Source organism: Patagioenas fasciata, chromosome 3, assembly GCF_037038585.1.
Source record: "Patagioenas fasciata isolate bPatFas1 chromosome 3, bPatFas1.hap1, whole genome shotgun sequence".
Taxonomy (NCBI): domain Eukaryota; kingdom Metazoa; phylum Chordata; class Aves; order Columbiformes; family Columbidae; genus Patagioenas; species Patagioenas fasciata.
In genome coordinates, this window is record NC_092522.1 from 65,454,641 (window position 1) to 65,481,380 (window position 26,740).

The window sequence follows — 26,740 nt, forward strand, 5'->3', positions numbered from 1 at the left end:
GAACTGTTTGAGTCATTTTGCAGTTCATATGAGGATTAGTTTTCTCTACAGTTTTGCTGTTGTGAGGCAACTAGCTTGTGTTACTGTTTTCAACATCTGTGAACCTAACTATACTAAATTGCAGAGTACTTGGGCTTTTCTGAACATCAGTCACCTTGAAAAGAGTGTACAGCAGCTTCACTTGAGTCCACCTGCAGTGTCAGGGTGCCAAGGGTGTGCCCTCAGAATTGTTTTGCTGTTGAGCCGATGACTATTTTAAGGTCAACGTGGTGCTTCTAAGAAGACTCCTCTTACAGGAAGCAGTTCAGAAATCTGAAAGAATACGTTTCAGGTGTATATGACACTTCAGATGAAAATTGAGTTTATGTAATCCTAGGCTTCATAGGTAAATGGTGGTCTTGCTGAAGTAAGCAGCAGATCTTCCTTTAACAAGTGAACTTCTGCAGGCAGTATGTGAAGTTGTTTCATGCTTAAGCTTTTCAAAGCATAACTGTCCTACATATTGCACTGTGTTTCTCTACAGATGTGCACTGGTAACTACACGTTTGTTCCTTACATGATAACTCCACATAACAAGGTGTACTGTTGTGACAGCAGTTTTATGAAGGGACTAACAGAGCTGATGCAGCCCAGTTTTGAGTCACTGCTTGGACCTATATGCTTACCTCTGGTGGATCGATTTATTCAGCTCTTGAAGGTGGCACAGGCCAGTTCAAGGTGAGTTGTCTTTTTGGATCTCTGTGTAAAATTCATACGTTCCTGCTGGTGATATAAATATCAGATTCTTGTGTCAGGGTGATATGATGTTTTGCCTTCTGCTGAGACAAATGGATAATGAATAATTTAGCTTGACCAAATCTTCTCTCCATTGACACTGCTCTCTCAATAAATGTTCCACTTATATATTGTGGGAGAGCTGCAGGGCCAGAAAAACAAATGCAAGGGAGCTGTCCCCAGTTGCTGATGTGAAGTTGTTGCTCTCCAGCCAGTATTTCCGGGAATCCATTCTGAACGACATCAGGAAAGCCCGAACCCTCTACACAGGCAAAGAGCTTGCGGCCGAGCTGGCGAGGATCCGACAGCGAGTAGATAATGTTGAAGTCTTGTCTGCTGACATTGTAATAAACTTGCTGCTGTCCTACAGAGACATCCAGGTATGAATCCTCTGCTCAAAGATCATCTAAAATGTAGAAAATTGAATTGCATTCTTGGTGAAATTCTTAGTGCATCTTGCACAGATTTACTAACAGACTATATGGAGAATACATGCTAGTAAAATTATTTTATTGTATCTTCGCTGATGCTTTTTACTTTACTTTGTAGTTACACTGTTTGTAGTTTGCCTTTATGTAGCAGAAAAGTGTTGTGTACTTTTCAGGTGCTGTTATAAAATAACATATAACTCTTCTCCATCTCAGCATTACTATGTGATGAACAGCCTGTAGTATGTCCTGCTTAAAGACTATGGTAGCGTTCTGCTATTGATATGTATACACATTCTTATTATGTGTGAGCCTTGTCACCATGGTTGTGATATTTCTCATGGCAGCAAAACATATTTATATGCATTTTGGCTTCTCTGAGTGGTGCTAGTGCTTGCTTACTTTGTTCTACGTAGCTTCAACTGTTGCTCCTTAAACATTTTGAAGATATTTTCTGTGTGTTTTTTGCTTGTGTTTGTGTGTTGTTTTTTGTTTGTTTTTAATAGGTCAGCAACTAAGCCACTTTAAAAACTGTGGCATTGAAAGATTCTTTCATTTTGTTTTTGTAGCTCATGCCTACTTCGAAGTTTTGGGAGGCCTTAATACAGATGTAACTAACATTTTAATGTCTGTCCAGTATGAACTCTGATATGTGTTTAGCCCCTGAAGCTAACTTTAGTCATTAAATATATGTACTAAAATTTCCACAGGTTTACACTGAAGCAGTACAGGAGACAAAACTGTATTTCCAGATTAAATACTGTGCATGTTCATGTTTCTGATGAGTACCAGGCCATTTACTGTTGGAACTGAAATCTGTTAAACTTAAAATACTTCTTGGTGTGAAATACTAGGTGCTTAGTTCAAAGATAAGTTTATATAGGCATACCTCAGTACAGCCACCTAAAACTTCATTATTCCCTTCTTTTGGAAGGATTATGATTCCATTGTGAAACTGGTGAAAACTTTAGAAAAACTACCTACTTTTGACTTGGCTTCCCACCACCACGTGAGGTTTCATTATGCATTTGCACTGAACAGGTAAGAATCCACCCTTCCTTCTGCTGTTGAACAGTAAATCATAACTGAAAACTTCACACAGAGTTGGTGACCATGGATGAAGTTCCCTGCTGGAGTCTTCATACGCAGGTCTAGGACTTTTAGTGATGCAGTGTTGGGGACTCTGAGCTTCATGATCAATTTAAGCTTTCTTTAACTTCCACACTGTCAAATTCCATTCTTCTTCCTTTAAGCAAGAGTGTTTGGTTTGTCTTTTCATAGGTCTGCATCATTTTTTCATTTCAGTACCTCATTTGGAGGTACAAAGACCTAGCACTATTTTACCTTTGTAAATTACAGTTTCAATATTGCTGTTTGGGTGGCAGTGCTGCAGCATTTGTGCTAACTGAAGACATCCTCATTCAAGCCTGAGTTCTGACACTGTAAGGAGACAAGAGGAGAATGTTCATCAAATGTCAGTCAGTAGACTTTATTATATTAATAAATATATTTTCATGTTCTCTGATAACATGTACAAAATGTGGCACATGCAGCAACACACACTAATTTATTGGGTTAAATGAGAGCCAAGCCCAGATTTTTTTTTTTTTTCCTGGAATACTGGCAATTGGGCAAGGCATTAAAAGGTGAGTTTTCTCAGAGGAAATGGCAGAGGTTTTCTGTTCCCTTGCTGTTATCACAATGACTGTTTTTCTATTGACGTTAGAGGAGTAGACCATGTGTCAGCAGGTGTTAAAACTCTCAAATATAGAAAATGTCTACAGAACTTTCTGTTTCTCTCATGGATTTGGATACTGTAATTCAGGTTCACAGAGGAGGCAGAAACTGCATATCATGTCAAATTGATGTAAAAAATATGTCACAAGTAATTAATTGAAAAATAACCATCTGTTTTTTAAAACAAATAAACCAAACAAAAAATCAAAATGAGCTATCTGCCATTGTTTTGCCTGAATAATGTCCAGGTCCTTTCTTGCTCTTTTGTGCCGGATAGATGAAGGTATAAATACAGTGCTCTTTTTGTTCCTGTTTTGCATATGTGGACCTTTGCAAATGTAATAATCTAGCATGTATCTGCCACTTCTACACAGCCTTCACTAAAGTCACTAGGTGTATCTTGGAGTTTTAACAAGTTATTTAGACCCCAAGGTCACCGTTTTCTAAAACAAAGTTGCCTTTAAAAACAGGACTTGCCTAGTTCACTGGGGCACTAGGAAAAAACTTGCAAAACCACAGTATAAACTTTTCAGGTAGATTCTTACACTATGTTGGTTCTGTTGGGACTTCCTGTAGACTGAAAGACCTGTTTTTTTTATAGATATGGCTGTAAGATGTAACCTTTGAGGATACTGGTATACCAGTACCTCCAAAGGAGTTCAGATCAGATTTTCCGCTCCCTCCCTTCTCAAGAGTGTGAATGTAACTGAAATCTGTGACAGCCATGAAAATGTTCATGCTTTGGCATATGCCAAGAAGGCATTACTTGGGCTAACTGTAGCTTTCACCTTTTGGGGAATATAGAGGATGTTTCCTGAGTTGAGATAGGTCTGGAAAACTCTGTGCAGCTGAATGTTTGCTGTGGAAGAGGCTGTCCTGCTGCTTCTAATCCAGGTCACTAGTGTGGAAGGATAGAGCAGCTCAATTAGTCAGGATTAGTCTGACCTAGATTGAGTGTGTGAGGACATTGCTGATAGAAGGAAGGAAAAGTAGGGACCTCTGTCTCTGGAGATCAGCAAAGTGTAAAAGACTCATATTACAAAACATTGCTGTGTCTTACTGGTTTTGTTGTCATTAAGTTCAGCTAGCTGTTGGTTTGATCTGGATTAGTGACAGTCAATACAAGATGTGGAAGAATTACCCACCTGAAACTCCATTCTGAAAATCGCCCTTCTGTAATGCAAGTCCACTCTAAAAAGTTAAGATGATGCAGACTTCCCATTGTTGCTTTATTTGAGTGGTCAATATGAGAAGAGAAAACAAAAGGCAGCAAACCTTCAACAACTGGGATCAGTTGGCGCGGGAACCAAAATAGCACAGGTCTGAAGGACTCTGTTGTTTGATCTACCAGAAACACTGGATTTCTCTCCCTGGGACTGGGAGCACTTGTCCATCTTAAATAAGTACCCCAGCCTTGCTGTGCCATTGTAGAAGTTTTGGGGGAGCCTACTGCAGCTCTGTAGGCTGAGTTGATTTTTCTGAATGTGTTAAAATTTGATTGGTCTGAAGGTTGGCAAGAGAGGGCACTTAGTTTCGTTTATCTTTCTCATTAGGCTGAGACATCAATAGAGGTTGGCCCAGACTTGCAGAGCCTTTTTTTTTTCCCTCAGGAAAGCAGTTTATACTGTCTGCTCACACAACTACCTTTGCTCTGTTTTCTTAACTATTTTTTGTTTTGATGCAAGTGCTTGTTCTTCCTCTGTTACTTGCTCTGCTTGATGTAAACCTTCTCTTCCACATCACTTCCTTCTGGAGCTGCATACATGATCTCAGAGCTCACAAGCTCGGGTATCTCTTAGAGTACACAGACTCTGATCTCAAAGGTTTGACATTGATACTGTCTGTGCAGATGCATCAAAACTTTGATATGTTCTTTTAGAGAGAAGAAAAAAAGTCCACTACTAAACCTCTGATCAAGTAGTATCTGTTTTAAGGTGGCTGTGGCTTTTGATGTGTTGTTTTTCTTTCTGAGGTAGCCTTCTCTTGCAAGCTTCTTCAGTGCAAAGCTTGCAAGACAGATAAAACCCCCACTTTTATGTATTCCCCCCCATTTCAAGTTGTAGCCACTCAAATATTACAAGCAATTTTTCCAAAAGGAGATATTACTTTCCCCAAACCACTGAAGAGTAGATTTTTTTCTGAAAAAGGAGTCATTTGCTTGTTCAGTACACAAATAAGTAAAAAATCCTAATCTCTTGATACTGAATGATGTATGTATCCAAAGTGTGAGTCACCAGGAAGTGTCTAATGCTTGCAGTTATGTGGTTTATTTGTCTGAAGTACTTCTGTTAATACTACCTTATTGGCTTCACATCTTAATCTTCCGTATCATGGGAATTCAGTCTGGTTTGTGCTTTTTATTTCTTTTTGCTTCACATTTGAAATGTGTATATATAAAAAAAACCCCACAAACACAAAATGGAATCTTTATTTCCTTTAACAAATGAATTACTGTGAAAGAAATATTACATATGAAACCTAGGTTCATATATTTTCATTGTGCCAGAAAGTAATACATGATCTTTCTAAAAATTACTCTTGAGACTCTTATTGCTGTTGTCAGTGCTTTGCTCTGGCTGAGGCTTCCTGAGAGAGGGAGGAAAACAACAGAACATGTTTGGGGGCTTTCATAAAGGTGTCCCATGATATTAAGAAGAGAGAGAAAAAGGAAGTAAGTTGGGGAAAATTCTACGTATAATGTAGTCCATTGTGTACATTCTACATGGATGAAGTCAATCGTATATATCCAAACATGGTCATCTTGTTAACTTTATTGTTGTTGGTTTTTATTTTAACAAGAATTTTTTTTTTTTAATAGGCGAAATCTGCCTGGAGACAGACAGAAAGCTCTAGAAATTATGATTCCTCTAGTAGAACAGGAAGACCAAGTAGCTTCAGATATGTACTGCCTGGTTGGTCGAATTTACAAGGACATGTTTTTGGAATCTGGGTTCTTAGATACAGAAAGCAGGGACAAAGGGACATTCTGGTGAGTACTGTTTTCTGTGACCTCTGTCCTTTTGTTAGCTTTGGGAAAATACTCCTTGAAGAAGATGATATTTCAACTGGTTTTTGTTCCAAATTTTTGGTTTTCCCAAGGGATCCGCTGAATCTTCTAATATTCACGTATTTGTTAAGAATGAGAGATTTATGTTCTTCACAAATCTGGATCTGCAAAGTTCTTGAAGTGCCTCAGATTTGAAAGTTTAGGTAGCTCTCAGCAGTTTTTCTCCTCTATATTATTCTTACTATACCTTACAATAGGATTCTTAGGAATCTAGGCCAAACAATAATCAGTGTGTATTACTGATATATCTCTAATCTGGTAGATATTAGGTAGCTAGGCTTAAAGGTGCTGAGATTTAACTCTGCACTGATGTTTAGGATGTACCATTCTATCTCTTATTTGGCTTCCATGCTCACAAGCAATATCAGTGTTCCAAACTTATAATGGCAGAAGTTTTATCACCCCATCACCATATAATACATGCACATTACAGTGGACTGCAATACTGTTGATAGTTGAAGAAGCACACAATAGTCTAGACAAATTCTTATCTTAAAACATGATACTTGCCTCTATAATTCTATTGCTTTTGAAATGCACTAAAACACTCTTATGTGGAATAGCTTAAAAAAATAGTTTTTGTCTCTTCTGGCTTTTAATTTCCAAAAGCAATGTACTTGAAATGAAGGCACTGGACACCATCCTAGACTTCTGTCAGGATTATCTGCTGTTCTCCGTTATGACTCAGATGAGGGTACAGACAATCTCTGTTTATGTATCCTGCACATCAAATCCTAGTTCTGGTCTTGTGCTCATCAGCTGCCTGTTGAAGTAATTGCTTAGAATAGAAAGCTTTCTTCTCTCTTCTTCATTTATCACTTGTTTTCAGTAAACTTAAGATTAGAACTCTTTCGTAAAAAGTATGGTCACTTACCATTTATGGCCTCAGAATCCAAGTGCAGTTCGTAATTGTTGGTCATGCTTTACAGTTTTGCAATGCTTACTGGATTTTTTAGAAGATGTTGAAATAAGAGGAATGTAGCATATTGTCATGGTTCAGCCTTCATAATTTTGGATTAAAGAAAAATTTTGTTTCCTCTAAGGCAAGACCCATAACAAACTTTCAAGATGATGTTTTAAAAAAAGTCATGAACTTAAAAATTTAATGGTTTTCTTTTTATATGTCTTGAGTACAAATACTAGGCATTATCACAGGCTAAATAGAATAAATAGAAATTACTTTTGCTGTTGCTTTTTACTTATTCATAGTTCCTTACAAACAGATAAACTTTGAGATTTTCAAAGTGAGTTGAACTAAGAATGATATGTTTAATAGTGGTGGTTACTTCTAGGACATGTTTAACACACGAGATTCATTGTAGCAATCTGGATATTCATACCTTTGAATGGGGGGAAGTGATTGCAGTCAGACAGACTAGCTTGGGAGGGGACAGCAGCTGACAGCTCATGCAGGGGGGTGGGATGCTGACCAGCCACCCCAAGATCATCCCAGAAGTCTCTGGCAAGTGACACTCCATACAGGTTGCTTCGTGCTCCTGCTGCCCTAGAACAGGGTCGTCTCTGTTGACTCAAGCTGGAGTTCAGCTGGATGCTGTACCGCATGGGATGGTTGCTTTTGTTTTGTGCTTGATGCTGGATATTGATTTGAATTCTAGTGTTAGTCGTACAGCAGGGTTGACGTGGCTGAAGAGCTGAGTCATAACTCAGTGAAAGGCTCTTGGGAAGGGGCAGACCTACCCTAGTGCTGCTGCAGGCCACCTTGGGCGAAGGTGTATGCAGGTACTTTGATCTATTCCCTCTGTTTCCCCCTCATAAAGGAAGGGGGAAGGAAATAGGCAGTCAATATGCTTTCCTGACAATTAGAAAGCAGAATAAAATACATCATTTCATATAAATGAGATAAGAAATGAAAGATTAATTATTAACTGTCACTTTCTTGTTGCATACTGGCAGTGTAAATCAGACTTACACAAGCCATCAAACCTTTATTCAAATATTTTTACTGCTACCTCCCTAATTCAGTGTGTTCACTGCAACATTTTCTCAAATGTCAGCTTTCGATTTCTTGATGGCATTTATAATTGCGTCAGCTAAACCAGCCTCTATAGGCAGACTTTTAAACTTTTGTGCCTTTCTGTAGTATTGTGTGGGTTCCTCCAAGTCCTATTTGGGGCATGACAATGTACAGCAATTGTACCGGTTGAGTTCAAATTGATTCAATCAGTAAAAGTGTCTTGTGAGTTGCTTGGGAAGCCAAGCAATTTAATTTATTCAAAATTAATTATTATAGGGAATTTTTTGCTGTAAATTTTTGCTGTAGGAGTTACGGAGATGTAAGGCTGTTTCCCCAATTACTTCTGCAAGCAGTAACTGTTTTGCAAACTTATGCTCATCTCCACCTCCTTTGCCTGTATGATTAACATTGTTTACAGCACAAATGTGCCTGCCTGTTGATTCGCATGAGAGACACTTATTTTAGTCTTTAAATTTTGAAGTTTTCTATGTATCTGTCCAAGGACTAGAGAAATTTTGATAGTCATGCCAGAAACCGGGCATTTTTGGGCAAATTAAAAAAAGTGAAAATACAGAGTCTCCTATATTGGAACAAACATGCTTATCTTCATGGGTTTTTTATTTCCCCTGTTGGTCTTTTATCTCTCCTTTTCCTGATACTGCATGAGGGTTACACCATGAATTTCTCTAGGGGAAAAAATAAGAGACTACAGCTCCCAGCATCATGATGTCTCCAAACAGATTTACGCTGGCTGAGAGGTCTCTTCTAGCTATATATAGAATAGCTATAGAATATAGCTTAGAATCAGTGAGGGTGTTGTCCTATTTGGTTGGTGGCATTTTATGGGGTTTCGATTTTTTTTTTTTTTTTTTTTTTCTTTGTGAGTGGTTTGTTTGGTTTTTTTTTTTTTTTTTTTTAAGTGAGCAAAAAATGTTTTTCAGGTATTTTCCTGTTTTGTTGTAACTCACAGTAGAAGAGGAAAGGCAGACAATGGAAGAAAACAAGAAAATGAGGCTGCTTTGCTCATGTTTTTTTGTTGTTTTTCTTTTTGTTTGTTTGGGGTTTTTTGTTTTTGTTTTTGTTTTTTTTTTTTCTGTTAGAGAACTAGACTCTAGTCTAATGAGGCAGGCAACTGGACTATAGAAAGAGTACGTATGTAACAGACCTAAGAGGAGCCTGTCTTGCAGATATAGAAAGTAGAGCTTATGTTAAAGAATACAAAGTCCTGAATAATTAGAGCAGGGAAAACAATGAAGAAAATTAGAAGAATTTTTAAAACAGCCATATTTTTGGCCTGCTAGGATTAAAAGGCCTTAGCTTTACTTACACATCAAAGCGTGGTTTGGAATCCAAATGCTTAGTTTTTGCATAGATGATTTTTCTTTCCCTCCTTGTGTATTAATCTCACAACCTGCTGCACTTTAAGATAATCCACTTGTTTGTATTTTTCCCATTCTTTTGAAAGTAATTTAAAACTCGGTTGCTTTTCCTGTACCTGAGTTGTGTTGACTGAATCTCTTGTGCTCCTTAACTCACAGAGTCTTGTTTGTGTCTTCCAGAGGCATGTGTGTATGTGTGTATACATGTGTGCAACCAAGCATGTTCTTATTCCATAGAGTAAGTTTAAAGTGCTGTAGATCTGCTGTTGCTGTTGTCACCACCAACAAGCATCAGGATAGTGTGTGCTCTGTTTGTGTGGAGCTCCTCAGCTTCTTCTAAGATAAGATTTAGGCTAGGTCAATACTGTGGCTGTTCCTCTTGCTTGCTTAGTTCCTCTTGAGGAGAATAAAATCTTGTATAGTCCTTTTTATGTGTGTATAGACTTATAAGAAAATGTCAATGAGACAGCCAGTAGGGAATAAAATTTTAGGTAGCTGAAATTGTAGCTAAATGCAAAGTATGTTCTTGTATCACTTGCTTTTCTGCTTATGCATTTTGAAATGCTTGTATGTCACTGTAGCAGATCCACAAGTGAATCTAAGATTTCAAGTCAGTGAAAATTAATGTATTTAAGAGTACATTAGTGAGCTTATTAATAGCTATAACTGTAAAACACGTCTCTTACAAGCTTGTGATGGTGGTGTTTTGTTTGTGGTTTTTTTTCATCTAATAAGATACTATAACTTTGCTGGAATGGATAAGTAGGGTCTGTGCTTGTTGTGTGGGGGGAAAGGAAATGGGAGGAGGATGTATAAACAACGGACCTCTAAAAATAACCACTAAGCATGTGTGGAAAACAGTAAAATATTTTTCCTTCCATGGATTCTTGCTGTGTAAACAGAAGATAAGCACTTAAAGTACCTAAAAGTATAATTATGTGCCTATTAGATCGCATTATTTAGAAAGTAAACTTGTACACTTATTTTTTCTAGGTTCAAGAAGGCGTTTGAGTCGGAGCCAACTTTACAGTCAGGAATTAATTATGCAGTACTCCTCCTGGCAGCTGGACATTGCTTTGATACTTCTTTTGAACTGCGGAAAGTTGGTAATTATAGCTTGCAAATTCACAGGGAAATCACATTCTAGTTAAAGTGTGACACCACCTGCTATCACAGTAAAATCTGATGGTTGCATACGAGTGCTTTGATAGCAAGCATGTGAATATTTAAGATGGTCTCCTCTCCCACCACTGATCCCACCTGATTGCAGATGAGTGCTGTCATGAAGACCTGGTTCCAGTTTCAAGGTCTTAACTGGTTACCAGAGCTTAGTGAAAGCCAACAGCCCTTCTTTGCAATGGCATCATTTGTATGAAACAGGAACACCTGAAGGCGGAATCCAGTTCCAGCTAGCATTCCTTATAACAAATAAACCAACCCCCTTGTAGAACTGTAGGAAATATGGACAGGAAGTCCATCCTAACAGTGGGGAAAATGCGCTTGACTTGAGCTTGGGATTGGCTGAGAGAAGAATGTTTCAGCTGCTGTCTTTGACATTTTTTGAATGTTGTATTCATAGAATCATTGAATCACAGAATGGTTTGGGCTGGAAGGGACCTTTAAAGATTGTGTAGGCCAACCCCCCTGCTTTGAGCAGGGACATCTTCAACTAGATCAGGTTGCTCAACCTGGACGTGAACACTTCCAATTATGGGGCATTCACAACTTCTCTGGGCAACCCAGTCCAGTATATCACCACCCTACCTGTAAAAACTGTACTTTTAAGAAGGAAGAACTAAGGGATCCATTTTGTTCATGATTTTGCTGGATTTGAGGAGAATGCTAAACCAAGATTAGTCACTAGTACTTTCAGGGAATGTATGGGAGAAAGGACTGAATTTTGTAATATGTGCTAACATATCGTTTGCAATTGGCATTCTTCTCCATTAATTCATATGTTTCTTGACTCATTGTACAGTGTTTTTATCCTTCTGTTTGCTGAGGAGGTTGTCAAATGAGAAAGAAACCATGTTCTTCACACCACAGCATGTATCTGTAACCAGCCGCTGCTCTAGTTTAGAAATTAGATGTGCACTGTATGTCTTGAAGTAATTTTCTAGATAGAGACGTTTCTTGAGTGTGAAGCTCAGAGTGAGATGGTTACTTTCACATGGATAAAGGAAATGGAATTGAAATTGTCTGGTATGAATGAAAGTGTTCGTTTGGATGTGATAGGCTGCTTAAAGTTGTCCCAACTACTGTATTTGCCCTTCTGTGAGTGGATGAGATTTTGTTTTTTGGGTTGTATAGAAGACCTTCCTCTCCTACACTGAAATTGAAGTTCTTGTGCCGTTGTAGGAGGTAAAAATGTCTTGCTTACTACTTAGCTGGCCTAATTTTAAAGTTTAGCAAACCTGGGCTATGTTTATTGTGTGGTTTAATTTGAGTCCTTGTGTTTTAAAGAAACTCCTGAATTGCACACCGGCTACAGCCAACTAGATTTGGATGAATCAATTGTACTGCTGAAATCTGGGTGTTATTTGTAGGGATCAGGTGTCTGGTATCATCTTGAGTCAGTCTAGTGTTGGTTTTCCCTATTGTTTGTATGGAGAAGGTTAAAGAAATTAAGGTGCCTTATTATTTAAGGTTCCATCCATGGCTGATGAATGATTTAGTGGAGAAATATCCAGCAGCTGTTTGGTGGGAAGTTTCTTTTGTGAGCTGTTGGTGTGCCTCCCTCTTATGTAAACGTTTACCTGGTGTCTGCTGAAAACCTTTGATATAGCAGCCCCTCCTGTTATATGTTAGTGTTTATCTTCCTTATTTTGTTATCGAAATATTGTCAAAATATTGCCTCAGACTGACTTAGGTACTTTGAAACAAGTTTTCAAATAGATAAATAATATGGACTCTGTGTGTCATTGGCCCTTGGTTTCTTGTTGACAACACTGTAGTCACTGCAGATACTATGAGGTTTCTCGTCCAGCTTGGGTTGTGCGAGATTCTGAGGATAGCTTAACATTTTCTTTGTCTTGTGCTAATGTTAGTGTTTTAAACAAAACTAAGTAAAACCACAGAGATTGTATGGGAAAAAGTTTTGATTTTTCTTCTGTCTCAAGAATCTCTTACGTGTGTGTCATTCTTTTGATGTCACCTCTTTTTTAGATCTGTATATATGAGACTATTTGTTAGCAGTAGTTAGATTTGCCTGGCAGTGCTTTCGGCGTTATCTGTAGCACATAGAAATTAGAGGAAGTCTGGCTTCTGGTGGGAGATGAGGAGAGAGACCAGAGCCAGCTGGTCAAATTCAGTCCAGGTTTTATGGAAATAATATTGGTAGATTGGGAAAGGCTAAGGAAGGATATGGTCCGTAACAGCACTTCAGAGGGTCAATGAGGCTTGAATAAAAAGATGCATATCTGATTACATTGGCAAAAATGTAATAACTCAAGTAAAACTGATAAGTTCAGTATCCAAGAGAATTTTTACCAACCTGTATCGGATCAGAAAATTTACCTTGCAAAATTTTCTACCTCTACTTGTCAGACAATAGTTCACAACTACATGCTCATATGAAGCATTGATGAAAATCCTTCTATTTTTCTGAATAGCATTGCTTTCTTAACTCTACAAAAATTGGAGAACTTTGAGACCAAAACAAAAATACAGTGCTTTGCATTGACAGTAGTGTTCTCTGCAGGCTGTGCAACTTTGACACACAAACCATCCTATAATATGAATTGTTCTATCAATATTTGAGCAAGGAAAACAGTTCATTTATAAAGCCTTCATGGTAATATTTAACTGGTAACGTCTACTTACTGTATTTTGGCTTATTTTTGTCACAAGCTGTGAGTATATTCTTTGCATTATAAAAACAGTGGCTTTTCTGGCATTAATGGTTCCTCTATTTTGGCTTATTTTTAAGGCAAAATATTTTTGATAAAATATACTGGAATTCACCTGCTCTTTTTTTTTTTTTTTTCTCCCCTGTGAATGCCAAATTTGTCATGGAAGGAGAGAATGTCTTGTGTTTACCTGGATTTTCTTATACTCTCAAAACTTTTAAAGATGGTGAAATTAAAATAAACTAGAGAAGAGAAATTATTTAAGGACACCACAAACTCAGGGTGAAATTCATGAAGGTATTCACTTTGCATGTTTGCACAGAAAGGTTTTTTTCTTCCCTCACCCCCTGAAAAAGACCAAAACCCACTGGAAAACAAAATAAAACAAAAATATCCACCTCTGTAAATTAGAGTTACAGTCTTTAGAACCTGTGGCTAATGTCTCCACACTACAAGTACGTTTTTCCAACTTGCCTTTCAGGGATAAGTAAGTTGTAGATGAGCTTTGTAGAGGAAGGTCAGCAAACTAGGATGACTTATAGCACTGGGTACCTCATCTTTCTTAGAAAAAAAATTGGCGAGAGGCTGTTATTGTTACTGTAGGGTCCCGGGGGAGATTATTTTTTTTCTGTTTACAGTGTTATGTGGGTAGTGTGTAGGCTTTGGTTTCTAGAACCCAACTGAAGTTGAACACATTTAACATAAATTTCCTCTTCCTATCCTACATGGACAAGAATAGGTGTACATCCTCAAGTGGTCTCTTGGCAATGTACTTGTATCTAGCACCCTGGCTTAAAGCCCTGCAGAGCTGAAATTTTAGGTTGGTGCAAAAGTAATTGCAGTTTCATACTGTGAATTTTGAATCATTATAACTAGACTCAAACACATCTTTATTAACTAAAATAGGAACCGTTACAATCAACAGAGTTTTACCAATGAGAGATAAGTTTTGTTATTCTTGTAGCGTAAAAATCCCTGCTTTGGGATTCAACGAACTCTTGGAAAGCATTTTCTGCATCCTGCTGGTTCTGAAAGCATTTTCCCTGCAAAAAGTTGTCAAGATACTTGAAGTGGCGGTTGGTTGGTGAGAGGTCAGGTGAATGTGGCGGATGCGTCAAAGCTTCACAGCCCATTTTGTTCCACTTTTGAAGTGGGGGTTGTGCAATGTGCAATCAGGCATTGTCATGGAGAAGAATTAGGCTTTTTCTGTTGATGGATGCCGCTACAGGTGTTGTGGTTTTTGGTGTATCCCATTGATTTGCTGAGCATACTTCTCAGGTGTCATGGTTTCACGGGAATTCAGAAAGCTGTAGTGGATCACACCAGCAACAGATCATCAAATAGTGATCGTGACCTTTGTTTGGTGCAAGTTTGGCTCTGGGATTTGCTTTGGAGGTTCTTCTCAGTACAGCTGCTGAGCTGGTCATCACTGGTTGTCGTATAAAATCCACTTTTTGTTGCACGTCGCAATCTGATCAAGAAATGGTTCATTGTTGTTGCATAGAAGAAAAGATGGCACTTCAAAAAGCCAATTGTTTTAGTTTCTGGTCAGCTCATGAGGCGCCTGCCTATCAAGCTTTTTCACCTTTCCAATTTGCTTCAAATGCCAAATGACTGTAGAATGGTCAACATGGAGTTCTTTGGCAACCTCTGGTATAGTTTTAAGAGGATCAGCTTTGCTGATTGCTCTCCATTGGTCATTGTCGACTTTGGATGGCTGGCCACAGTGCTACTCACCTTCAAGGCTCTTGTCTCTTTTGCAAAACTTCTGGAACCACCACTGCACTTTACGTTCATTAGCAGTTCCTGGGTCAAATGTGTGGTTGATGTTGCGAGTTGTCTCTGCTGCTTTATGACCCATTTTGAACTCGAAAAAGAAAATCACTCATATTGGCTTTTTGTCCGACATAATTTCCATAGTCTAAAATAAATATAAACAGCAAGTAATAAGTCAGTAGCAAAAAAAAGTGCATTAAAATGATGTATAACATAACCGCATTTATTTATTATAAGAATGTATTCCAGTATCAAACAGCAAATTCCAAAAATACAAAAACTGCTATTACTTTTGCACCAACCTAATACATAGAGATGGTCACTACACTATGTTGTGGAATTATGGAGGTGATGTACATTACATCATGTCTCAGGTAGATCTGAGATATTTTGTGAAATCTATTGCATTTTTTTCTCTTCAGGAATAACTGAACAAACTTCTTTCACAAGAACTGAACAAATAATGTTTTTATATGATTTAAGTGTTTTGTTCTCTATGTTACTCAAGCCTGACAGTTTCTTGTTAGCAAGAGAACACAAAGTGTGCAATATAGATGTGAGAGAGGCTATAGACCACTTGAATACAATTTATCATTTTAAAAACAATTGTCTGTTAACATAATGTGAACAACATGAGAAAACAAGATGAATTCTATAGACTGAAATGTAGCTAATGTAAAGATATCCGTTTTGATAAGAGTTATTGCTGCTTTTCAGTCTGCTACATGCATAAGGAAAGTTAAGGAAAAAATGAAGATCAACAGTTACATTGAAATTCTTGTGAATACTCAGCCCTAACATCAAGGACAACCGAAGATGATGTGGGAGGGAAACTGTCATAGTGGAGTAGTGTAGGGAAAAGTGAATGAAAGGCTCTGGTGGTGAAGAGGCTAGTCTTGTAAGCTGCAGATTGTCTTATTTGAGGGGGATAGTATAGCCTATCTCACGTTAGTTCGTATTAGCTGCTACATATTCATAGCTAAAAATCATCCTGAAGGCCACAGGGAAACTTGTAGTTCTCGGAAAACTTAGCAAGTCAAAATAAAACCTGAGGCTCTCCATAATCTTGAGTTGCTGAGGGACTTATGAATATTAATAGATGTCTTTCATTGGGGTAGGACTTGCGGCAATTAAAAGAACATCACTGCTGGAAGAAGCCCAGTGGATCATCTGTTCCTTCTGCATGGGACCTTGTCTATAAAGGTAAGTTTGGGGCTTGGGGCTTGTAAGTCAAAAAAACAAAGCAGAAAAAAACATAATAGGTGCCTCATTCAGCATCTGTTAAGTTTTTACAGCTGTGTTGTGTAGCCTAAGGCCCCAATTTACCTTTACAGATGAGGTCCATGCAAGAACATAGGTAGTATGACTGTGGCCTTGTCCTGACAGTGATGTCTGAAAGTTCCTTTCTTGAGAAATCCCTTAGGAAGAGGGGGAGGGGAAAAAAATCTCTGCTACTGCTTAGGGTGTTTGGAAGGCATATCACATTAACTGGTAAGTATGATTTTGGTCTTACTTCATTGAAATGGAGAGGCTACAGTAATTTAAGCAATAGATTTCAAGTCAGGGAAATTGTTATTTTAAAACTGCATTGATACATTCCTATGACCTGTTATTCTTTTTACTACAGGAGTAAAGATCAGCAGCCTGCTTGGTAAAAAGGGGAGCCTGGAGAAACTGCAGAGCTATTGGGAAGTGGGATCTTTCTTGGGGGCCAGTATGTTGGCTAATGACCACATAAGAGTGATCCAGGCTTCAGAAAAGCTGTTTAAGCTAAAGGCACCAGCATGGTAAGGTGATAAATGAGATCACATATATTACTACGTATTAAAACATTGGACCCCTTCAGCTTTCACTTTCAGCATTGTATTTAACTGAAAGGAGATTGTTTGTTTTGTTGTTTTGGGTCTTTTTAACAGATTTTGCTGTTTGTATTGTTTCACTGAACTTTTACTCAGACAAGGAATTCTTTTCCCCTTTTCCCCTTATTTGGGAATTCATTTGATATGGGTCTTTAGTTTGATACTTGAGCAGGGCAGATTCACCATTAGCTCCAGGCTCTTCTGAGGGCAAGGTGGAAAGGAGGGGTTGTTTTTGGGCACTGTCCTTCAGTGATTACATTGCTGAAGAGAAGTGGTAGTGGCATTAGCCTGGAGAAAAGGAGGCTGAGGGGAGACCTTATCGCTCTGAAAGGAGGTTGTAGCGTGGAGGGTGTTGGTCTCTTCTCCCAAGTAGCAAGTGATAGGACAAGAGGAAATGGCCTCAAGTTGCACCAGGGGAGGTTTAGATTGGCTATTACAATAGGAAGAAAATATTCACAAAAAGGGTTGTCAGGCGTTGGAACAGGCTGCCCAGGGAAGTGGTGGAGTCACCATCCTTGGTGGTGCTTAAAAGATGCATAGATTAAGTTCTTAGAGACATGGTTTAGAGGTGGTCTTGGCAGTGTTAGGTTAATGATTGGACTTTATGATCTTAAAGGTCTTTACCAACCAAGGTGATTCTATGTGGGTATAACCATAACTGTCTGAAAGTTTTTGGGAATGCAGACAGCTTGGCTAGAGAGGCATGGATGTAACTTGGAATGCTATGGTAGTTATTGCACATACCAGCTGTTTTAGGAACTTGAACATGAATGGGCTTAGTGGTGCAAGTTGAATTTCATTATGATTGAGAAGAATGTACATTAAAGTCCAGTTACCAGAAAGGTTGTAAATATAGGGTTAAAGGCAGCCCTGTAGACTCAACACCTGTTATGCAAAGACTGGGAGATGTGGACTCTGACAGTGGCCTCCCAACACCTGTTCTGCTTTGGATATAGCCAGCAAGTAACCCACTTGTCAAGGGCTGGGATCCTGTTAGCTGGGGAGAATGAAGATTTCTTTCTGACTGAAAAAGTTGTCACTCTGCCAACTGAGAGAGTCACAGTCTATGTATTTTTGTCCTTTTATAAAGGCTAGAAAGGGTCTCAAAAAGCTGATCAGAGGAGAATGTATGTATGTATGTATATGTGCTAATATATGGAAATGCTCAACTTCTATATTGATGTAAGATAGGAAACTGTCAAAATTAAGAACTTCAGTTTTCTTACCAAATATTTTATAACTGCTGTTTACAGGGTATTTATCTACAAGGTTTTCCATTTTTACTATGTGCGTGTTTTACAGAGAAGCTGGATAGCACTCTCTGGAAGTCTACTTATGGAGTTTTCAGGAGTTTATGAATGCCTGGTTCTCAGGATTTTATGTACTGGTGCATTTGGGATTTAAGTCTGTGGACTTTGAAAATAGAGCACACTCATTTGTGCTTTGGGAAGGATTTCTCCAGTGAGCAAGTTCTTCCTAGTCTGTTACCTGCTGTTCAGCAGAGCCCGCTTGATGCCAAACAGGATAGATACAGTACCTTAAGCCAGATATCCCCATGGTCTAAGAAGGATGTTTGGAAAATGCACAGCTATGGAACTGTTCCCAAAAGGCTCTGAGTGTACATTATACCTTCTTGTCATAAGCCTGGAAATAAAGTTTCCATGAATAGTCGTAATAGCACAATAAAGTGATAGCTGTGATAAGTCCTCTTTAAGAATGTGTTACATATCTCATTACTGTGGTTTTCATGAAATTTGTGTAAGATTATTTTTGACTTTTTTTTGATGTCAACAGAAAGCACTGTTATGAGGAGCTCCATAAATCAGCACCAGAAAGAACAGCAGAGAGGGATGAGCTGCATTTAGGGGAGACATTCAGCACCACTGTTGTCCTTTTCCTGGCAATGCCAACAGGCTGCTTAGCGTAGCTGTTATCGTATTTGTAGGGTAATCAATTGCAGAACTGTTATGTTTTAGAAATCTCTGTATCTGCATTGGCAATTGTTTAACAACGGAGAAGGCAGAACAGTGTAGAAAGCTAAACTAGTGGACTTTTCACCTGGGTTTTTGAGGTTGGTCACTACTGAAACAAGGTTGATGTAGGCTCAGTTTGGTCCAGAGGTAGAGGATTTAGCTATTTCATGAAGCTTTCATGGTTTAGGATAGGAGACAATATATGGGAGCAGGAATATATTCAGAAAGGAGTGTCGCAGAATTCATTTGTATTTCAGATAACTAATATAGCAGTTCTAAATGGGGAATTGCTACTAAAAGCAATCCTAGAGAACCAAATTTTACCTGCTGCTGTTGTGTTGCAACGGTGAATTCTTCCATTGTGATTAAAGATAGAGACGTTATTTTCAAGCTGTATTAAATTTACTGGTTTTGTGTGCTTGGATGATCACAGGTACCTGAAGTCTATTGTAGAGACTATTTTGATATATCAGCATTTTAAGAAGCTGACTCCAGAACACACGGCCAAACAGGAACTTGTGGATTTCTGGATGGACTTCCTTGTTGAAGCCACAAAGACAGATGTGTCTGTAGTTCGATTCCCAGTAAGTGATTGGTTTTTTTGGTGGTGTTTTGTTTTGTTTAATAAATGGTGGCATCAAGGAAATAAGCATGAAACATTGCTTGTTTTTAGGTTGCCAGACAATAAACTGCTTGTCCAGAGAGGAGTTTATTGGGCCTGCATATTAGATTGGTTTTAAATGATTGCATGTGGCTACAATGGGATTGCACAGCGTGTTCCATATGAAAGTAATGATGAAAAAAGTCAAGATAGAACTCTGCTATTTAGTGTTTGCTACTGATAGGTATCCTTGTAAAGCGAACATTTGCAGTATATTCCAGGTGGCACTGTATTAACTACATTGTGTTTTGAAGAAAAGATATTGAATTTAGTCTCTTGCTAGCTCAGCAGACTTTGCATATTCTACTGCCAATCAAGCCTGCACTCTGTTAGAGGGTAAAAATCAGCCTAAGCAGTCAGAAATCTGTTGTTCTAGCTACTAGACAGTATATTTCAACAACATTGCACTATAAGTATGTACACACTTCTGATTTCTTCCACAAATACTGTGCTGATTTTTTTTTGAGATATTCTGGTGTTGCACAATGTCCTAAAAGTATACTGAAAAAAGATCTTTGTTCCCTGTACATATTAGCTGTATATATGGAACATATATATGTGTGTACAGGAAATAATGTCTGGGGTATTCCTTTTATTCCTTTTAGCTGACCACTAGCAAATACAGCTACTTTTTTTTTTTCTTTTCTTAAATAGAAGTTGTCATTGCCTCCCAGATCCATGAAGTGCATACTGGTTGTTTGGTACAGTTCTTTTGGTTTCCATGTGTAGATGGGTTAATAATCCATAAGGAAGATTCTAGTGTTGAACAGCAACAGCTTGAGGCAGTAAAGTAAAAGTAACATGAGCCTCTCTAGGGTGTCTGGTTCCCCTTCTCCAAGGACAAGAGGTGTAAAGTTCTGCAGGGAAGCAAAAAATATTTTGAATGCTCTGGGGTTTTTTTATAAAAGACAAGGCCATATTATTTTCAGTGGGTTGGTTGTTGTTGGTTTTTTGTTTGTTTGGGTTGTTTTTGGTTTTTTTTGTTCTTGATGAAATGGTGCAATAAGATCCTTCAAATGGGCTCTAAGTTATAAAATTGTCCAAGTCAAATGGTTTGGATTTTTATTGATGAGACTGATTAAAAGTGATCATTGTGATAACATGAGCCAAAAGTTTGACTGTGTTGTATAGGAAACTACTATGTTGTTGCATAGAGACATACATGATCTCTCATACTACAAAAATTCTATTTGTGCATATTCAGAAGGAAAATCATACCCTGGAACAAGTCCACAAAATGAAACATAGTAACTTTGTTTATCCTCCCTTCTCTCAGATTCTTGCAAATAATTTATCCTAAAAGAAATTTCTTGCAGATTTCCTGGTTTTGAATTGTTCTTGGAGCTTGAGCTTAAGGACTTCACTGTCCATCGGCACTTGCTTGGCTGTCAGTTGCTCTCTTACGTGGTAGCATCAGTGTCATCTTTCTCTTTTTGGCATTAGAGGAAGAAATGACACAATGTGTGAATAACTTGCCATAGGCTGAAGACCCCAATTTGTGAAGTGGTCTAAACCAGATTTTAGACATTTTAAGTGTCTGGAGATGCCAACTGACACATTGAAATCCCACTGGTCATAATCTACAGGGTTAAATGGCTAGGTACTTTTCAGAACTTGGCTTTGCACTTTTTCCAGGGTATCTGTGTGTTTGTTGGCTCTGTAGGAGGTGACGTGGCTTAGATTTGACTCTAAGCCTGTGACTCTTTCAAAGACTGTCTGCTTAGGTGTTTATGTAATATTTAAAATACATGTACACCAAGTTGCCCCAGTCAGTCATAATTTCCTACAGCAATTCTTTGAACTCCAAAAATTTTCAAATGAGATGTTCTGTATCTTGGAGATTTTGGAGGTGGTATATGATTGGAATTTTTATTAGGACAGGGAAGTGCAAAAAAAGTGAGATTATCAGCTTGTTTACCATCTATAACTTAGTCCCATTTTATAAACATCAACTCATCTCTGAGAGTCAGAAATCTTCCTATCCATTCTGCAGTGGAAGAGAGTAGCTTTTTCTCAAATTAATAAGAGTACTTGACGTTCTGAAGAATGAGAATACCTTCAACACAGACAATATAGATTTGGTGGTTTAGATATCAGATCTTAACCACTGAAAATGTAAAATAAATAAGTATGATCAGAAACAACATTTTTTCAAATAGGCAAACTTTGACTTTTTTCTTTAGAGCATTTCTTTTTCTTTAAATCATTTCTGGAAGCTTTAAAAATGTTCTGCCAGAACAACTTCAAGATTTTAAAGTGTCTGGGTGGCTGGCTTCATTTGCTAAGTGCTTGTGTTAGACTAATCTTGCTGCATTGCATCTTATCTCCTTTACATGATGTTGCTTTGTTTAGTCTCACTTATTCCAGGAAATTTTCAAGAATCTTCAGCTGTCAGCCTCTTGCAGTGGTGTGCTTGTTCCTTTTGAGCAAATAATTTTATCTGGTGGCTACAGTTCACAGTGGTCTAAGTCAAAAGCAGTTCAGTCTAGCTCTAGGTTGATGTGTTTTTCTGATTTACCCAAATGCGCTTCTACCAAAAGATGATAGAGCTATACCATGAATCATGTCCACATGGGAGAAGGATGTTCTTGATTGGCATTGCAAGAGAATGAATTGTGACAGAAATATTTGAAAATATGATAGTTGTCAGAGAAATAATTTGGAAAATTATGAGTGACAGAATAGCCTTACATAAAAAGCTAAATGAAAATTTGCTTTTTTTTTAATCTTAACTTTCTGTGAGCTATGCTAAACTAGCCCAGTACCTACAATTTTACCTTGCATTCTGTTTATGCTGTTTTTTTTTCTGTTATAGTATGACTACAGAAATAGTTTAACGCATTTAATACTTTTTGAAGTTCTACATATTTTGTACTAACCTTTTTCTTCTCTACAAGGTTTTGATATTAGAACCAACAAAAATCTATCAGCCCTCATATCTCTCCATCAACAGTGAAGCTGAGGAGAAGACTGTATCTATCTGGCACGTGCTTCCTGATGACAAGGTATGCCATGATGTTGTCTGTAGTAACTTTTTTCACAATTTAAAAGTATGCATGGTACAGAAGGCATATAACATGTAGACACTTGCATCTAATGATAGATTCTGCAAAGGAGAAGTGTTTTAGTAATGCACAGGAAGATGCTGTGGACATATGTTGCCATGCTTTCTTTTTTTTTTTTAATAGAAAAAAAAATGCAATTTTAAGTTTGTCCTGTTGTTCAATTATTTTTGTCTCCATTTTTTTAAAATAACTTGCATCTTCTTTCAGACTGTTTTAAACCAGTGTAGAACATACAAGAAGTCTGTTGCTTAAGACTTTTAAAGTAATTTACCACGTACTGTCATCATACAAATAATGTGGCATGAAGTTACTTATACAAACAGAATTATCTTCTTCCTGTACTTGCAGTATTGCTTGTCAGCTGTGGTAAATACTCCTTTAATATTAAGTAATAGAGGTTGGTGTCTTAAAATAAGAGCAGAATCAATGAAAAGTCAAAGCAGCATTTGGGAGAAGAATAGGTAGATTCTCAGGAGGTCTAGAGACTGGAAAAGCTGGGGGATCCATATGTCAAGATGTGAGATAGCCAGACCTCTTTGGAAAGGAGCTTAGAAAATCTGGAGATGCAAGGGGAGACGAAAACCTGGAATGTCTATTGCATTCTGGGATGCTTGAGAAACAAATTCTTAGTAAGAGGACAGGTGTCACGGAGGCACCCCGAGGCTAATTTAAGGGACAACAGGGTCCAAAACAACTTTTATTAAACCGGTGAGAAACAGGGTTTTAGCACTCCAAAAGTGACTTAAATATAGGTTCGGGTATCAGTTGAGGAAAATTATTAAGGGGCAGCAACTAATACAACAGGCGATCCACAGAGTGCGTGCACGTGGCTTCACCCAAAACAATGCCGGAACCGCCCCCGAGTCCCAGAGGAGTACACACTTGCCTGAACACAGTGCGGGATTATTCTTAAAGAGATATAGGTAAAGCGTACGCTCGCGATTCCGCGAGGGTAAATTTATAATACACTTGCAATTCTGCGAGGGTTAATTTACTTACACGTGCGAATGTGCACGGAATACTACACGTGCTTATGTGGAAGCACGGGAGGAAAATACACTCGTGATTCTGCGAGGATGAATGTATAATATACTTGCAATTGTGTGAGGAAATAAAGTTACACTCGCGATTGTGCGAGGAAATAATTTAAAGTATGCGTGCAAATGTGCACGGAATATAAAGTTACACTCGCGATTGTGCGAGGAAATAATTTTATACGTGCTTGTATTAAGCACGGGAAGTTACACGTGCATATGTGCACGGAAAGGATAAATATACTCGCAATCCTGCGAGGGGTTTTACTCACACACGTGGCGGCAAGGCAAGCGGGGTCTCCATCCCGGGGAGGGGGGTCTCGGCGGCAGCATCTTGCTCGTAGCTCCGAGAGACCGGGGACAATGGGCTCAGTCTTGACGAGAGTCCCGTTTTTATACTGGCTGATCAGACCTGACTGTAGGCAATCTAGAAGCTTCTCTGCACCCCCACACCGTGTGTGGGGTGCCCCTGAAGCCTCCAAACATCCCCCACATTGGTCACAGGTGCCCAGCGGCTCACTGGCGCCTGGGCAATCCCTTCTCCTAATGGCCCTGGCCAGGGTGCTCTGGGCCAAACAAAAGAAGCTGTTAGCTTCAAGTAGCAGAGAGAGGGAGATGTGCCTACTCCCTCCATACTTAAGGAGGCGGGGGGGTGAGAGGGGGGTTTGCATTCTGCCACAACAGGGAAGAAGGTATCGCAGAACCTCAGAGGAGGATGGGAGCATGGAAACGTGGGGGGAGTTTATGAAGAGTGAATGGAGGCTGAGTCAGCTGGAGGCACAATGCTGGAGATGGTGCAGTTTGTAAGAACTAGCACTGTTTGTTCCTCCCTGGCAGCATTTTGTTTGCCTGCGGTATAGGACAGTGAAGATCTATTTTTCAGGTAATCCACCCCTCAACCTTCATACTTGTAGTCTGTTAAAGGAACAACATTTTTGCATGCAGAATAAGTGTGGCCATACTGGTTAGAATTTTTCTTGTGCATTCATGAGAAAATGTAAATGGGCAGTGGCTGAAATAGCATATTTAGAGCACAAGCTGAAATGTTTGCCTAGACCAATGAATTTCTGTTTATTTGTGGTTTATTCTGACAGATGTTTTTCCAAATAGGCTCAGCATCAGAGAATAATATAAAAAATAAATTTATGCAATTCTTGAACAAGGTTGATGTAGGCTCACAATCTGGCTGTAGTCAGGAATATGCATTCTCCAAAAACCTACAACGCCCAAGAAGGTCTGTGTCTCCTTTTTATTAGTAGGTGGAGACATTGCTGCAATTTTGTTGATCACATCCGTTGGGATCTGACGACTGCCATCTTGCCATTTTATTCCTAAAAACTGGATCTCTTGTGCAGGTCCCTTGACCTTGCTTCGTTTTATGGCAAAACCAGCATCCGAAAGAATCTGAATTATTCTCTCACCTTTCTCGAAGACTTCTTTTGCTGTGTCGCTCCATACGATGATGTCATCAATATAGTGCAAGTGTTCTGGAGCTTTACCTTGCTCCAGCGTGGTCTGGATCAGTCCATGGCAGATGGTAGGACTGTGTTTCCGCCCTTGGGGCAAGCGATTCCACATGTACTGGATGCCCCTCCAGGTGAAAGCAAACTGCGGCCTGCACTCTGCTGCTACAGGAATAGAGAAAAATCCATTAGCAATGTCAGTTGTAGCATACCACTTGGCTGCCTTTGACTCCAGTTCAAATTGCAGTTCTAGCATATCAGGCACAGCAGCACTCAGCAGTGGTGTAACTTCATTCAGGCCACGATAGTCTACAGTTAGTCTCCACTCGTCACTAGACTTACGCACTGGCCAGACTGGGCTGTTAAAAGGTGAGCAAGTCTTACTGATCACACCCTGGCTTTCCAATTGATGAATCAGCTTCTGGATAGGAATCAAAGAGTCTCAATTGGTGTGATATTGCCGGCGATGCACCATCGTGGTAGCAATTGGCACCTGCTGATCGTCAACCATCAGCAGTCCTACAACAGAAGGATCATCTGAAAGACCAGGCAAATCAGACAGCTGTTCAATTTTCTCAGTGTCTACAGCTGCTACACCAAATGCCCACCTATACCCTTTTGGGTCCTTAAAATACCCTCTCCTGAAGTAGTCTATGCCAAGGATGCACGGAGCATCTGGACCAGTCACAGTGGGATGCTTTTGCCAGTTTTTTCCAGTTAGGCTCATTTCAGCCTCTACAACAGTCAGTTCCTGGGATCCCCCAGTCACTCCAACAATATTGATGGATTGCGTTCCTTTATAATTAGAAGGAATTATTGTGCACTGAGCACCAGTGTCCACTAAAGCTTTGTACTCCTGCGGGTGTGTTGTACCAGGCCATCGTATTTGTACAGTCCAATAAACTCTGTTATCCCTTTCCTCCACCTGGTTGGAGGCAGGGCACCTCTAATTCCTGTTTTGCACAGTCTCTGGGTGTGAATTAGAGGTTCCTTCAAGAGCATCAGAATCTCTTCTGCTCCTTTTGTAAACTGGAGCAGCCACCTTCCTAGGAGTTTTTCTTTTTATCTCACGTACTCGTTCCTGAAGTTCTGAGGTAGGTCTTCCATGCCACTTATTCATGTTTTCTCCCTGCTCATGTAGGAAGAACCACAGTGAACCTCTTTTTGTGGGCTGCCCCTGTCCTCTCTCTTGAGCTTGGAAACGCCTTCTCCTAATAGCCGAAACATACGTTCGTACAGGTCGTGAATGGTACGAGCCTTCTCTGAGCTCTTTGATTTCTTGCAGCAGCTTTTCAAACCGGTCATCAGATTTTTCACACAGTTTCTCCACAGCAGAGACACAAGCCCGTAGAGAAACAGCAAGGCTGTCCTCAAAGTTCCGGAGCTGCTCAATCACTTCATTAATTTCTTGTACACCTCTAGCTGACCAAACCATTCCTGCCGATGACTTAGCATATGCAGGTGGTGTACTTTGTACAAATCTGCGCCACATAGATTGTGTACAATTGATTCTGTCTGGGTCTGTCCCCTCTTGGTTGTCTGATCCAAAATAGATGATCTCTCGCACAGCTAGTTCTCTCAGGAACTGGATACCTCTCTCCATAGTATTCCATTTCCCTAACTTGGATATACAATCTTCCTTGTAGGGAAATCTTACTTTCATAGCTGCCAGGAGTCGCGTCCAGAGAGTAGTAGCATTAG

General features: G+C 39.1%; 1 protein-coding gene across 1 annotated transcript in view; it reads left to right on the plus strand.

The window, feature by feature from the left end:
* The window catches only part of MAP3K5 (mitogen-activated protein kinase kinase kinase 5), a 110,993-nt gene that overhangs the window by 45,159 nt on the left and 39,094 nt on the right, over window positions 1-26,740 (plus strand). The window contains 8 exon segments of the mRNA XM_065834522.2: window positions 524-717; window positions 986-1,154; window positions 2,137-2,243; window positions 5,758-5,928; window positions 10,354-10,466; window positions 16,612-16,771; window positions 19,250-19,400; window positions 22,375-22,482. Coding sequence (XP_065690594.2) covers window positions 524-717; window positions 986-1,154; window positions 2,137-2,243; window positions 5,758-5,928; window positions 10,354-10,466; window positions 16,612-16,771; window positions 19,250-19,400; window positions 22,375-22,482 — 1,173 coding nt within the window.